General features: G+C 42.8%; 1 protein-coding gene and 1 long non-coding RNA gene across 6 annotated transcripts in view; one reads left to right on the top strand and one right to left on the bottom strand.

Moving 5' to 3' along the window:
• MRE11 (MRE11 homolog, double strand break repair nuclease) overlaps positions 1 to 16,309 on the top strand; it is a 165,028-nt gene that overhangs the window by 16,550 nt on the left and 132,169 nt on the right. For all 5 annotated transcript variants that reach the window (XM_030200202.1, XM_030200203.1, XM_030200200.1 and 2 more), the window contains exon 5: positions 7,175 to 7,262. In XM_030200202.1, coding sequence (XP_030056062.1) covers positions 7,175 to 7,262 — 88 coding nt within the window. The remainder of the gene's footprint in view (positions 1 to 7,174; positions 7,263 to 16,309) is intronic.
• On the bottom strand, positions 3,247 to 15,979 carry LOC115468465. The gene is made up of 3 exons (XR_003941876.1): positions 15,969 to 15,979; positions 13,096 to 13,100; positions 3,247 to 3,334 (listed from the first exon to the last, which is right to left on the bottom strand). It is a non-coding gene; the product is annotated as an uncharacterized LOC115468465 (long non-coding RNA).

Below are 16,309 nucleotides of genomic sequence, written 5' to 3'. Positions count from 1 at the left end.
GTTCTGAGCGCAGAGATCGGGGTAAATCGTTCCACAATTTGGGGGCTAATGAGTAGAAAGCAGAATGTCAAGTGGATTCATAATGAACCTGTTTTGGATCGGGAAGGATTTTCAGTGGGAATCCAATGATCTTAAATGTCTCAGGGACCTATTGGGGATAGTTAGTGAAGGTAGAAATGAAGATACTCCTAAGTAGTAGGGAAAACGAAAGAGAGCCATTGTACTCTGATGAACAGAGGAGTAATGCGATCATACTTCTTGTGTTTGCAGAATAGTCTTGTTGTGGAATTGTGTAGTGTTTGAAGCTGATTAAGTAGGTACCTGGCATAAATCACATTGCAGTGTATGTGTTTTTTAAGTATTGAATTTCCAATAAATCACATTGCACTTCAATTCACAATAAGAAATAACCTCCCATAAAAGAAGAAAAAGTCAGAAAAATTGTACAAAAGAAAAGCCTATCTAGAAATCAAACTTGGACCTCAAAGAAAAAGCAAGACCAAAAAAGCTGAAGAGGCAATTATATAAAAAGAAAAATTAGGGAAGATTATATCTTCATTACAGCAGCATCTTGTGTACACAAGCTAAGTCTGAGGTATATTTTCAGAATGCGGCAGTGTCTCAGACAAAAAAAGTTCTTTAAATCATCAGGAATCCAAAATGTATATAATATCTATTCCACTGAAGTTTGAAAGACACAGGGGAAACGGAGAAAAGATTGAGCACCACATTAGAGATCAAATGACCTCAAAGCAAAAAATAACTTATGTCTAGCCTGAGTGTTCTTTGAACCATTGTCCTTGATGTATGGTTTTAAACTTAAAAATAGAGCACCACGCCTGTGAAAGTAAATCTTCACACATATGCCCAATACACAGCCAAAGCAAAAAAGCCACCACCACAGTAGGGGCCGAAATTTCAAGTGGAGGAGTGGCCTAGTGGTTAGGGTGGTGGACTTTGGTCCTGGGGAACTGAGGAACTGAGTTTGATTCCCGGCACAGGCAGCTCCTTGTGACTCTGGGCAAGTCACTTAGCCCTCCATTGCTCCATGTAAGCCGCATTGAGCCTGCCATGAGTGGGAAAGCGCGGGGTACAAATGTAACAACAACAAAAAAAAATTCCATTGAAATTTGCAGTTTGAAAAACATCTAAACTACCCGCCAAAACCTGAGGATCTAACTGTGCAGGTCCATCCAAATCTGAAGCCTTTTTAGTTGGAACATAATAAATCTTCTCTAAAGGAGGTAATGAACCCATGGGGAAATTTAAAACGTGAAATAAATATTTTTTTGAATATCTATCTTGCAGAAATTAGAGGACTAATTGGAAAATCCAGAAGTCTTAAATCTTCTTTGGAAATTCTCCATATTTTCAAGCTTGGCAGCCAGTCTGCAATTACTTTTTAATCAAATTTTGAGACAAAGTAGAAAAGTCCAAGCATCCTTTTTCCAATGATTGTAGCACATTCCACCATTGCATTATCATACACATTACATTTCTCCTGAAAGTCTTTAGTTAAGGCAGTAAGTTCATCAAATCTTTTATTCAAAGTACCTTGCAAGGCTTCAGTTCTCCCCAGATTGAATCCAATGTGAACACTAAAGACCTTGGCTTCCCAAGTTGGCTTTTGCTCTCAGCATTCCTTTTGGTGGTAACTAAGGTCCCATCCACCGCTGATTCTAGTATCTTAAGTGGACACTGGTCTTTCCAGCGAGTCCAAAGAGAAAACCTCCCCCAGACCAAGTTTACTCAGGACTTCTCCAGCTCAGTGAGACTGAATTTGGGTACTTATCCTGGCTGCCACTGAAACACGTGCAGCTTGGGTGCTACCTCCAGTGGCACTAGAGCACATTCTTCCAGGACTGGGTGTTACAGGAGGGGAATGATCCACCAAGTTAGGTGGTGTTTCATACTGCTGACTACCTTCTTCCAGGTCGACCAGAAGAGTATTGCTCAGTTCAGCATGACAACCTTCACGGTAGGACCTAACATTGGGATTAGAGAGGACTCAGCTGAGTAAGTCCTGACCTTCCCTTTCTATTTGCCCATGGTGGTGGAGCTCACACGGAGCAGTGAGATGCATATCGTCTCTCATCAGTAGCCTCATATTTCATTTATAAACATTTTATAAACTGCTTCCATGAATAATTGTCCATTTACTTTTTTTGTTGTACATTTATTAATGTAAAGAAGCTCAGTGCTTGCTAAAATCCATCACCCTAGAGGTCTCTGCTGTTGCATGGCAGCAATGCTTACAGATAGGGTTCAGGATGCACCTGACCTGGTTCTAAAAGAAGCTGCAGTCTGTTTTTACAAAGGATGTGTGTTGTGGTGACTGGATTATAGAGGGAGGAGAATGAGAAAATCAAATGGGGATAAAATAGCCAGGGTAATAGTCTGTCCATTGCATAGCTTCCCACTATTCCAGAACCTGTGGAATAGATGTGTTCATAAACCAGCAGGGGGAGCTGCACTGGAAGCCAAGAGAGATAATGTCTCAGCTCAGTTTTCAGTTTTATCTCCAGCAGGTTGATGGACACACATTTCAGCCTCTGGTTCTGAGTTCTTTGCTCCTGGGCCATTTGGTCAGCTAGTCCCCAGTTGAGCTTGTGGGTGACTTGAATCTGTAGATCTTCAGATCTCTGTTTCTGTTGCCCCACGAATTTACTTGTTCCCTCCCTTTACCACTCCCTTATTTCCTGTAAAGCTCTCTTTTTCCAGCCCAACAACCTTTAAAGAAAAGAAAGGAGAAAGAAAGAGGTTTGCTGGAGAGTGTGGGAGAGAGTATCAGTCCTGATACTTTTCTCATCTGTGTTAAGACTTGTAGAGACTGTGAGCTTGGGGGCAGCAGTCTACAGTGGTAAGTCTGACTAAAGTTTGATTCAGAACATCTTGGAGGGCTGCAAGTTCTACTTGGAGCAGGGGAGGGATGCTGGCTCACCGCTTTGGACGTGTTTATTTTTATTTATTTATTGGTGCTTATATCCCACATAATTCGAATGTTAAATATTCAGTGCAATGTGGCTTACAATTATTAAGACTTGAAATGCATATAATATATTTTTATAAGTATGAGGAAAACATTTAACGGTGAGATTTTGAAATGAGCAAACAAAGATATAACATTTGCTGTTTAGTTCATTGTCTAACAATTCAAAATTTGTTAAAAAGGAATGCCTTTAGAAATTTGCGAAATATTAGTTAATTGGTAATCGTTTTTATCTCGCTAGGGATGGCGTGCCATCATTTTGAATCTGTATGTGAGAAATCTCTGTTCAATATGGATTTATATCTGATGTTTTTATAGCTAGGAAAATGTAGTATGAGAGAGTTTCTTGATCTAGTAGACGTATTGAAGGCAGGTAAATCTATCAGTTTCATCATGTAATCTGGGCTCATGCCATAGATAATTTTGTAGATGAATGTACATGTTTTAAAGATGATTCTGGCTTTGATCGGTAGCCAAAGTCATTTAGATAGTAGTGGGGATGTCCTATTGAATTTTGAAGCTTTGCATACAAGTCTAGTAGCAGTATTTAGGGTAGTTTAAAGTTTTTTGATGAGGGATTCCTTATTTCCTAAATAGACTGAGTTGCAGTAATTCAATTATGAAATAACTGATGTTTGTACAAGGGAACGAAAAGTAGAAAATGGGAAGAAAGATCTGATTCTTTTCAGCTTCCATAAAGTGCTAAAGGTTTTGGTTACTACAGAATTAACTTGATCTTCACATGATAGGAATTGGTCGATGATGATCCCAAGAATTTTCAAACTGTGTTCCAATGGACAGTTCATCTGATTGACGGTAAAACTGGTTTGAATGTGGAAGTTGTTAGGACTAGAAATTATGGGAAATTTAGTTTTCTCCCTGTTTAATTTTAGATGGAAGGATGTTTCTCAATTCTCCATGAGCTCTAAGATTGATTGATCGTAGGGAGGATATCCTGAATTTGAGTGTGACAGGGAAGATAGATAGTCATATCGTTGGCGTATATGTTGCGCTGTGCTTGGGACAGTTAGGGTGAACGACATCTCCCGCTCAGCTGTGCCCGCTATAGGACCTGCTGGCCAGTGTCTGAGCGTTACAGTGCATGCAAGCCAGAAATCCCATTGAGTGCGGAGGGATTGTTTGGCGGCACACACCTTCGGATTTGGCACAACATCCGAATATGCCGGGGTTTTCGGGCTGTCCAGTAGGGCAGTTGTGCAGTTTCATGCAGGAACAGCAGCCATTTTACAGCCTCAGGGCCTGACAGAGCATTCAGCTGCATCGGGATCTTTGTTTCTCTGGAGTTTTATATTGTTCTTGTACCAAGCCTGTTTACTGGAGCAGGTACAGAGTTGCTGTAGGGTGCTTCAGTTTCTTGCCTTCTGCCCCTCTGGCTCCTAAGAGATCTCATTTAGATCTCCAGGAGTGGGCAGGTAAGGCTATCTCTGCTTCTTCCTCCTTATTTGATAGGGCCTTGGTCTATTCAGAGGAGTCACTGTTGAAGGAGCCGTTAGAAGAGGGAGAGTTCCCTCCTGAGGAGGAGGATAACCTGAAAATACTGAGGTTGTTTCATAAAAAGGAGCTCAGTGCTCTAATTTCTGAGGCACTGGCAGAGCTTTCCATTGTGGAGTCTCTTGCTTCGGTGTCAGAAGTTCCACCTTCATTGATCATGAGGGGGCTTAGAGTTCTTCTAAGGCCTTTCTGATCCATCCAGACATTTAAGACCTGATTACAGCAGAATGGGTCTCACCGGATGCAGGGCTTAGAGTGGAAAGAGGCATGGCTCGCCTCTACCCATTTGTTCCAGAGGAGAAAGAGAAATTAAAGCTTCCCGGGGTAGACTCCCTTGTTATGGCGGTGACCTAAGAAGACCACCTTGCTGATGGAAGAGGGAATTTCCCTAAAAGATGTACAGGATAGGAAGCTAGAAGGCTCGCTGCAATCTTTAGAAGTGGTCTCTTTGGGCCTTTAAGTGACAGTATGCACCTTGCTCGTGCCAAGAGCATTCCTGCAATGGCATCAGCAGTCAGCAAGATGGCGATGTCAACGCTGCATACTTTTGTCAAGCAGTACAGGGTGGACGTTGCAACGCACTTGGAAGCCAATTTTGGGGTTTCGCTCCTCAGGGCAAGGGCGCCAGGATCCCACCCACTCTAGGGATTGCTTTAGAACATCCCACAGGTTCTGGAATACTGGGAAGCTATGTAATGGAAGGAGAAATTAGCTCTTACCTGACAATTGTCTTTCCATTAGCCCTTTCTCACTATTCCAGATGCCCACTCGAGGTTTCTGAGATGTTTAGTCAGTGCGACTTAATGGGTCAAATAAGGACTGTCACCTTGCATGGTGCTTCCGGCATATCTCTTGTTCTGTATAAGTTGGCCAGAGATGAGAGAGGTCCACACATGTTTGCTCATCTACTTAGTGTTAGGTTATTGAATTGTTTAAGGTTGTTATGCTTATTTTGAGTTTCTCCTTACTGCTTGTCTACGTAAATACTGAGAAACTGGACTGGATGCCAGGAGAGAGATGTCTCAACTCAGTTTTCAGTTCTCTATCTCCACCTGCTATCTCACAGGTTCTGGAATGTTGGGAAGGACTAATGGATAGAATATTATCATGTAAGGCTTAATTTCTTCTTAATGGCCCTAGTTAGGACATATTCTGATGGAGCAGAAACTTAACAGCCAAACACAGAAAAGAAAATTGAAAACCAAATTTTCAATGGTAAAAATATTCTGGGTAGCCAGTTTATTTAAAGCACCACAATTCCCGCCTAGCCCATTCTGAGAGAGAATTTTTCTTATAGAAGCTTCATGCCCAGTACCTTGCAGAGAACATTTTTAAAATTGTTTTTTTTCAATAGCTAATTATTCATCTACTCTTTTTTTTTTTGTTTTTTTTGTTTTTTTGTTCCTTTTTAATACCTGTGAAGGCCCATTTTACAGAGGAGGTAGATACCAGAATTGAGACATCCAGGTTGGGATGTGCTCAGTTAAAGGATCTGCCTTCATTCTTAGTATCTTTTAAATATTTTTCCCATGTGTCACTCAGCTAGTACCCCAGCTGACGGTGCTCAAGAATATCCTAGCGATAAAAGTCAAAATCATGAAACCTAGCAGTATCAACCTAGCTTTAGCTCAAACAACTTCTGAGCCGAAAAAGGGTTGGGCTCAGAAGTTGTTTGAGCTAAGGCTAGGTAAACCCTATGATTTTTAAAGTTAATTTCTTATATACCTCCTGCAAGTCCAAAGCTATTGAAGCAGTGTACATTCAGGTACAGTAGGTATTTCTTCTGTCCCTGGAGGGCTCACAATCTGAGTTTGTACCTGAGGCAATGGAAGGTTAAATGACTTGCCCAAGATCACAGCAAACTGTAGTGGGATTTGACCCAGGCTCTCGTCGTCCTCAGCTGCTACTCTTCCATGCTGCTAATTAATATGTATCTTGACTAGCAGCTTATTCACTGGCAGCTTTTTATCAATAAGTGGTATTGTGCTAGTTCACTGCAGGCTTTGAACATGGTCTGCTAGAAAGCATTAGGTACTCTAATAGGGAAAGCTGGAACAGCCACAGAACAAAGAGATCTAAGTGCGGTAAGTTTTTGCACATCATTCTTTAACAGCAAAAATTAATATGTGGTAGGTGTAAAGGCTATGCGGTATCTGTTAGGGACAGGCCCTATGTGCCCGCTGCAATTACTGCTTAGAAGGGTTCTTTACCATGTGTTATGATTATTCACAGTTAGTATAGATGCACTTACCAAGGCAGAAAGTGCACCTGCGCTACCGTGTGCTGACAGCATTGTGTAGTCCACACTGCCTGTTCTCTGCCCATTACCTGCCCCTTATCATGGCATGCAGTTGATGCTCAAATTATGTATGCTGTCATACAGATAACTTGCACTAGTTTGCAAGTTAAAAAGGCCCCAGAGTGCCACTGTGAAGTAAATTCGAGATAGAGGATGAACACCTATAAAGCTAAGGATGCCTTAGAAAATGGCAAGAAGTCAAAAGGGGAAAAGAGGAACAGAAAAATATTTTATGCATTTAGTTTGTTACGGGACTTTTTGTGAAACATAATTTACATGTAGAAGAAAATAGCGCACAATCTTCCGTTTCATTTTCCTGGCTAATGGCAGAACTCTTCTGATAACCTATTATTTTGTTGTTGTTTCTTATATAGGTTTCCTTGGGTGAACTATCAAGATGGGAACCTGAATGTTTCTCTTCCAGTCTTCAGTGTGCATGGCAACCATGATGATCCCACTGGGGTAATTTCAAAAATCAAAAGGATAGAAAGGGCTGTAACGAAGGGGACATTCAAGCTGCCTGCACCTCACAGTATTTGATCTAATGCAGTCCCTTTCCCTCATGTTCAACCCTTTATTATTTTTTCTTATAAGTAGATTTTTATTGCTACACTCTTTAGACTACTGGTAAAATGAACATGCACATAGATACAGACCCAAAAGAGTATTTATTTATTTGTTTGTTTCATTTGTATCCCACATTTTCCCACATATTTGTAGACTCAACGTGGCTTACATAGTACCGGAAGGTGTTTGCCGGCTCCGGTGAGAGCAAATACAAAGTGATGTGTTAGGATAAAGTTCATGTGGCACTATCACTTTTAGGGAAACGTACAGCGGAAGATTTGAGTTATGTCCATTATGTACTTTAATTTTGTTGTGTCGCAGAGATCAGGCATTTAGGACTGTATTGTTATTATGACATGCAGTTCCCATGTTTGGCCAGCAGGTGGTGTCTCTTCTCTGCTTTAAAGCTGTTGCAGAGGTAACTTTTCCTTTCTGCGTAAACTCAGAGGGAAGTAATCTGCACTGCTGTTGGCCAAATACCCCTCAGTTCTAATGCCCTGGATTCTGTTTGGCCCTGAAGTACAAAATCCAGCCAGTATGTGCTGGAAATCTCCAGAGAGGGAGTGTGGAGAGTAAAGATCTCTGCACTGAGACCCTGTTCAAAACCTGTGAGCAGTTATTTTCCTGAACTCCCCAGGTATTCCTTAGGTAGTAAGAAAATGTCTAGTTACTTTTAATGTTGATTCCTCTTATTTTTACCTGTTATTGTTTGCTGTTTACACATTTTTTCACCATTCACTGTTCCACTTTTCCAATAATAAACCTATTAGTATATTATCTCTGTTGTTCTGGACTGACTAAGAATTCTGGTGGTTTGTGTTCTTGGTCTGTGGGTGTTCTCTAGGAACTGTGGGACCCCTTAGATTGTGGCCCCAGTGTCCTTAGAAACCACCGGGAAAATAGCTTGCAGGTGGGAAACTCGCCTAGAGGCAAGAGAAACCCAGAGGAGTGGAAGGTATGCCAGTGTAGAGAACTTGCATGGGTTCAGGTGGGCCTGAGTAGTGCTGGAATAGACCCTTTAGTTGGTCGCAGGGTTAGCCCCAGGTGGGTGCTAGGCATTTTGTGACGAGGCCCTTAGAAACCTTGAAACCCTACATGCTCTGCATCAACAGAAATTACCTCAGCAATGGCTCTAGGATGTTTTTGCCCTTACAACTCACTATATATAGACAGATATAGATATGTAGATACAGATATAATATAATATAGTGAGTTGTAAGGGTAAAAATATTCTAGAACCATATGTAAATATAGATATCTATGCACAGTGGGGGGGAAAAAGGGAACATCTAGATTTGGTCATCTAAATTTGTTGTTTAACAGCAGCATAATTTAAGAAAATTTAGCAACTTTGCATAATTGATCGCAAGAATCCACTGCTTACTTTTGCTACCGTGCAAAAGTGTGTCAGTGTAATGTCATTGTTAACTCTACATGGTGGTATCAAAGCAAAGGGAAAATACCAACGCAGAAGTAGTGTCATAAGTACATAAGTACATAAGTAGTGCCATACTGGGAAAGACCAAAGGTCCATCTAGCCCAGCATCCTGTCACCGACAGTGGCCAATCCAGGTCAAGGGCACCTGGCACGCTCCCCAAACGTAAAAACATTCCAGACAAGTTATACCTAAAAATGCGGAATTTTTCCAAGTCCATTTAATAGCGGTCTATGGACTTGTCCTTTAGGAATCTATCTAACCCCTTTTTAAACTCCGTCAAGCTAACCGCCCGTACCACGTTCTCCGGCAACGAATTCCAGAGTCTAATTACACGTTGGGTGAAGAAAAATTTTCTCCGATTCGTTTTAAATTTACCACACTGTAGCTTCAACTCATGCCCTCTAGTCCTAGTATTTTTGGATAGCGTGAACAGTCGCTTCACATCCACCCGATCCATTCCACTCATTATTTTATACACTTCTATCATATCTCCCCTCAGCCGTCTCTTCTCCAAGCTGAAAAGCCCTAGCCTTCTCAGCCTCTCTTCATAGGAAAGTCGTCCCATCCCCACTATCATTTTCGTCGCCCTTCGCTGTACCTTTTCCAATTCTACTATATCTTTTTTGAGATACGGAGACCAGTACTGAACACAATACTCCAGGTGCGGTCGCACCATGGAGCGATACAACGGCATTATAACATCCGCACACCTGGACTCCATACCCTTCCTAATAACACCCAACATTCTATTCGCTTTCCTAGCCGCAGCAGCACACTGAGCAGAAGGTTTCAGCGTATCATTGACGACGACACCCAGATCCCTTTCTTGATCCGTAACTCCTAACGCGGAACCTTGCAAGACGTAGCTATAATTCGGGTTCCTCTTACCCACATGCATCACTTTGCACTTGTCAACATTGAACTTCATCTGCCACTTGCACGCCCATTCTCCCAGTCTCGCAAGGTCCTCCTATAATTGTTCACATTCCTCCTGCGACTTGACGACCCTGAATAATTTTGTGTCATCGGCGAATTTAATTACCTCACTAGTTATTCCCATCTCTAGGTCATTTATAAATACATTAAAAAGCAACGGACCCAGCACAGACCCCTGCGGGACCCCACTAACTACCCTCCTCCACTGAGAATACTGGCCACGCAATCCTACTCTCTGCTTCCTATCTTTCAACCAGTTCTTAATCCATAATAATACCCTACCTCCGATTCCATGACTCTGCAATTTCTTCAGGAGTCTTTCGTGCGGCACTTTGTCAAACGCCTTCTGAAAATCCAGATATACAATATCAACCGGCTCCCCATTGTCCACATGTTTGCTTACCCCCTCAAAAAAATGCATTAGATTGGTGAGGCAAGACTTCCCTTCACTAAATCCGTGCTGACTTTGTCTCATCAGTCCATGTTTTTGTATATGCTCTGCAATTTTATTCTTAATAATAGCCTCCACCATCTTGCCCGGCACCGACGTCAGACTCACCGGTCTATAATTTCCCGGATCTCCTCTGGAACCCTTCTTAAAAATCGGAGTAACATTGGCTACCCTCCAGTCTTCCGGTACTACACTCGATTTTAGGGACTGATTGCATATTTCTAACAGTAGCTCCGCAAGTTCATTTTTTAGTTCTATTAATACTCTGGGATGAATACCATCAGGTCCCGGTGATTTACTACTCTTCAGCTTGCTGAACTGACCCATTACATCCTCCAAGGTTACAGAGAATTTGTTTAGTTTCTCCGACTCCCCCGCTTCAAATATTCTTTCCGGCACCGGTGTCCCCCCCAAATCCTCCTCGGTGAAGACCGAAGCAAAGAATTCATTTAATTTCTCCGCTACGGCTTTGTCCTCCTTGATCGCCCCTTTAACACCATTTTCGTCCAGCGGCCCAACCGACTCTTTGGCCGGTTTCCTGCTTTTAATGTATCTAAAAAAATTTTTACTATGTATTTTTGCTTCCAACGCTAATTTCTTCTCAAAGTCCTTTTTTTGCCCTCCTTATCTCCGCTTTGCATTTGGCTTGGCATTCCTTATGATCTATCCTGTTACTTTCAGTTGGTTCTCTTCTCCACTTTCTGAAGGATTGTTTTTTGGATCTAATGATTTCCTTTATCTTACTGTTTAGCCACGCCGGCTGACGTTTAGTCTTTTTTCCCTTTTTTCTAATACGTGGAATATATTTGTCCTGAACCTCCAGGATGGTGTTTTTAAACAGCATCCACGCCTGATGCAAGTTTTTTACTCTGCGAGCTGCTCCTTTCAGTCTTTTTTTCACCATTTTTCTCATTTTGTCGTAATCACCTTTTCTATAGTTAAACGCTAGCGTACTTGATTTCCTAGTTTCACTTCCTTCAATGCCAATATCAAAACCGATCATATTATGATCACTGTTATCAAGCGGCCCTCGTATCGTTACCCCCTGCACTAGATCATGAGCACCACTAAGGACTAAGTCTAGTATTTTTCCTTCTCTTGTCGGCTCCTGAACTAGCTGTTCCATGAAGCTGTCCTTGATTTCATCAAGAAATCCTATGTCCCTTGCGTGTACAGATGTTACATTAACCCAGTCTATATGCGGGTAATTGAAATCCCCCATTATTATTGTGTTGCCCAGTTTGTTTGCGTCCCTGATTTCCTTTAACATTTCCGCATCCGTCTGTTCGTCCTGGCCAGGCGGACGGTAGTACACTCCTATCACTATCCTTTTCCCCTTTGCACATGGAATTTCAATCCACAGTGATTCCAAGGAGTGTTTTGTTTCCTGCAGAATTTTCAATCATACTTGTGGTGCCTTTTTGAATCATGCCAATAATGATGTTCCACAATTTTCTCTGGAAGCTAGTATATAATCCCTGAAGCAGGCAATTATATGCCAAAACACTGGCCTTGTCAGGTTTATACTTATGAATAAGCATTGTCTACAACATCACTTCAGGCCTACTGCACTTCTCTTCTGTTTTTTGTACACTACATGGTGAACAGAAAAAAAAAAGGCATATGTGCATTTTACCTCATAGCATGTATTAACTGTGCATTTAAATTCAAATTTTCATTGAATGTGCCAAAATATGTTGAAAACAAGGCAATAACAATATGTTACCACACCCTGATGCTGTTGTCACATACCTTGTAAAATGTAAGTCTCAAAGCAGTGTGTGATATGTAGTGCCTCATCCTGCCCATTGAAATCAATGCTGCAAATTCCATAATGCACTGGGATGGGTTAGTCAGAAATCAAGGCCAGTCCCAAAGTCTCCAACCTGGAACTGAGTAGCTTGGCATTTCTAAATCAAGCGTGTTTCCCACATTGCAAACCTACCCCTCTCACTGCTTTTAATGCATCCCATAAAACATCTGTCCCCATCTCTCCATTATCCCTTTGTTCAAGATAATTAATAGATAGTATTCTGTATATCTGGACAGATCTGTTGGTCCATTAACAGGGGACTCATTAATATTCCAGTACCTTTTATGCTACCCTGCACAACGGTTAACTAGTTGTTTCACTACTGAAGCGTGATTTGAACAAATTATGTTAAACAATACTAGCATAAGAGAGAGAACCATATTTCTAAAAAAACAGAATTAGATTATTTGAGTATAAGTCTTATATGCGCGTCAAGTTTCTCTTGCATATGCACACAGCTCTGAAATTCTCTACCAAAACCTGAAATCTATGAATAATCATCTAGAATTCCAAAAAAAAAACCCTTAAAAACTCTCCTGTTCAAGAATGCATACCCCACAATATCTGACATAAACACTGAATAATGAAATATGGCATTTTAATCAGGAAACGGACAGTTTTCAACCCCGACGCATGATCACACCCTAACATTTTGTCTGAATCACCCCAACCTACTTACCGATACTTCTTTACTGTACTTGTCACTGTAATAGTACCCCTATACTGTATTCACACTGGAGTCTGTGACCACCTCTCCGGAACTATATGTAAGCCACTTTGAGCCTACTAATAAGTGGGAAAAGGCGGGATACAAATGTAACAAATAAATACATAAAAATATAAACAGGAGTAGAATGTATAGTATATGTCATGTATGCTGAACGCTCCAGATATTAAGCCTAGCACATTCATCATATGGTTTAAAGCTTTTCTGTGCCTATTGGAGCCATCTTGCCCCATTCCAGATCTGTCCAGATTTGGATCAAAGGTCAAATTACAGTCTCTCCCTCCCCCACTAAGAATATTTTCCCTCCTAGCAAAACCAAGCAACTCGTTGCTAGATACCGCGATCGCTAAGCCGGTTCAAACTGGTTCTAAACGATCGCTGCTGACACGGTAAGTTTGATGCATCTGGGCCTCAGTCACTTAATGAAGGTGTTCTTCTCTTCCAAAAGTAATAAGGGATTCCATAAAGAGTCTCCCTTCCCACCAACCTAGGGTTACCATATTTGCAGAGACAAAAAAAAGGGCACAAAAAATAAAAATGATTTGCTACATTTGTTGAAGAAATATTTAATTGTAGCAAATGTGTAAATGGCTTTTAGTTAATGAACACACATCACACAGTGACTGACATACAGTACAGCAGTAGACAATAATCTACTTTTCAAAAACTTGTGGATTTGAGGTTGGCTGGCTTCTGAGATGTGTGAAAGTCTTTGCATTAGATATGCTTAAAGTAGTGATGCACAAACAAAATGACAGATTCAACTAGCAGGGAAACGGAGAGGAGATCTGCAATGCCTTTCTCTTTAGCACCCCATGTGTGCAGACTAACATGCCAGAGATGGTTTCTCTCATGTGTATAGGTATGTTGGTCATAGGCACATAAAAGAAAAAGAGAATATTTTCCAAAAAATTAAAAAAACTGGAGGGCGTATCTGAAGTGTTCTCTTAAGACTATCAGGTTTATTTTCGAAAGAGAAGGACGCCCCTCTTTCGACACAAATCGGAAGATGGGCGTCCTTCTCACAGGGTCGGCCAAATCGGCATAATCGAAAGCCGGTTTTGGGCGTCCCCAAGTGCTTTCAGTCGCTGGGACGACCAAAGTTCCCGGGGGCGTGTCGGAGGCGTAGCAAAGGCGGGACTTGGGCGTGCCTAACACATGGGCGTCCTCGACCCATAATGAAAAAAAAAGGGCGTCCCTGACGAACACTTGAACAACTTTACCTGGTCCTGTTTTTCTTACGACCAAGGACAAAAAGGTGCCCGAACTGACCAGATGATCACCGGAGGGAATCGGGGATGACCTCCCCTTACTCCCCCAGTGGTCACTAACCCCCTCCCACCCTCAAAAAAAAAAACATCTTTAAAATATTTTGTGCCAGCCTCAAATGTCATACGCGGGTCCATCGCAGCAGTATGCAGGTCTCTGGAGCAGTTTTAGTGGGTGCAGTGCACTTCAGGCAGGCGGACCCAGACCCCCCCCACCTGTTACACTTGTGGTGGTAAATGTGAGCCCTCAAAACCCACCACAAACCCACTGTGCCCACATCTAGGTACCCCCCCTTCACCCATAAGGGCTATGGTAGTGGTGTACAGTTGTGGGTAGTGGGTTTTGGGGGGGGCTCAGCACACAAGGTAAGGGAGCTATGTACCTGGGAGCAATTTCTGAAGTCCACTGCAGTGTTCCCTAGGATGCCCGGTTGGTGTCTTGGCATGTGAGGGGGACCAGTGCACTACGAATGCTGCCTCCTCCCATGACCAAAGGGCTTGAATTAGGTTGTTTCTGAGATGGGCGTCCTTGGTTTCCATTATTGCCGAAAATCAGAAATGACCAAGTCTAGGGTTGACCATCTCTAAGGACGACCTAAATGTCAAGATTTGGACGTCCACGACCGTATTATCGAAACGAAAGATGGGCGCCCATCTTTTTTCGATAATATGGGTTTCCTCGCCCCTTCCCCAGGATGTTTTGCGAGGACGTCCTCAGCAAAACTTGGGCATCCTTTTCGATTATGCCCCTCCACGTATGGTAACCCTACACCAACCCTTCCTCCCCACCTTCTTCACGCAGCCACCTCCTGCTGCTTTTAGCTCCTACAGAGGAAGAGTGCCATTGCTACTTTCATCAATCTACCTCTTCCTCAGTGGCGTACCAAGGGGGGGGGCGGTGGGGGCGGTCTGCCCCGGGTGCACGCCGCTGGGGGGGTGCCGCGGCGTGCGCCTATTGCCCTGTCTCAGTCCGATTTCGCAATTCGCATGTGTTCATTGCTTCCTCTGAGTCTGCCCCAGAACTGGTTACTTCCTGTTCCGGGGCAGACTCAGAGGGAGCAGTGAACACATGCGAATTGTGAAATGGGACTGAGACAGGGCAACAGGCGCGTGCCGCAGCACCCCCCCCCCCCCTCCAGCGGCGTGCACCCGAGGGGGTGTCATTTCGCCGGGGGGGGGGGGGGGGGGGGCATTGGCGATCCGCCCCAGGTGTCAGCTAGGGTCGGAATGCCACTGCTCTTCCTTCCCACTCACCAAACAATAATACCTACAAAGAATATTTACCCACTCATGAATCAATCAACATTCCCACTTGTCAAAACAATCCCTCTTAATAACGCTGTTTATTCAAGCCCAGGTATTAACTTGGAGTCAAAGTGTCAGGCTAGATATTGACTTTAGAGCTTTCTCTCTTTCTGAAGCCTCTTGAGTCCACCCAACAGCCTCCTACAGGCTTGTGGCAATGCCAGTCTAAAAATGCAAAAATCATTCATAGGAAGAAAATGGAAGGTCCAGCCCATGTCAGATCCCATCTTCCTCTGACTCTCAGAATTTGACTATAATATATGCTCAGTATCTAACTATTTAACTCCCTACTGGTGCATTCAGCAATTCCTCAGTCTCCTTCCTGCACGTAAATGACAATACATTTTTAATCTCAGACTGTAGTGATCTGTTAGGGGCATAATAGGAGATGTGTTCTCTCAGATCTTGTGGTTTTGAGTTTTGAAGAATTTTTAAATAATGTCAGCAATTCAGATAGGCACGGTTGATGCTCTAAATGGCTTGTCACTTGATCAGCCAAAACTACTCTCATGCTTTATGGCACTCAAGTTTATTATTACGCATTTCATAGACTACCTTTCAGTGGGAACAATCAAAGCAGTTAAAAAAAATAAAATTATGAAAAGGAAAAGAACTACAGTACTCGACAAGAGAGAAATGGGTCATCTATATATATAAAACACACCCTCAACGTTCTGAAGACAGTGACGTCAGTGAAGCCAAGCCCTGACTTCCCTCAAAAAGGTTCGTGGTGGTGAAGCCACCAAAATCGCTCTGGGCCCCGCCCTCGAGGGCGGAGCAAGGGCAGAACAACGAAGAGGTTGGGAGGGAGGGAGGCAGGGGGGTGGAAAATCGCTACGGGCCCCGCCCTCACATCAAACGTCATCACGTTGAGGGCGGAGCAATGCCACAACAACGAAGGGGTTTGTGGGGGGGGGGGGGGGTGTTGCCGACGAAAACCTTGCTAGCGCCCGTTTCATTTGCTCAGAAACGGGCCTCTTTTACTAGTGCTTAAATGAAAGTT

The sequence above is a fragment of the Microcaecilia unicolor genome, chromosome 4, assembly GCF_901765095.1.
Source record: "Microcaecilia unicolor chromosome 4, aMicUni1.1, whole genome shotgun sequence".
Taxonomy (NCBI): domain Eukaryota; kingdom Metazoa; phylum Chordata; class Amphibia; order Gymnophiona; family Siphonopidae; genus Microcaecilia; species Microcaecilia unicolor.
Note: the sequence above shows the minus strand (reverse complement) of the source record. Positions and strands in the feature narration are given on the sequence as shown.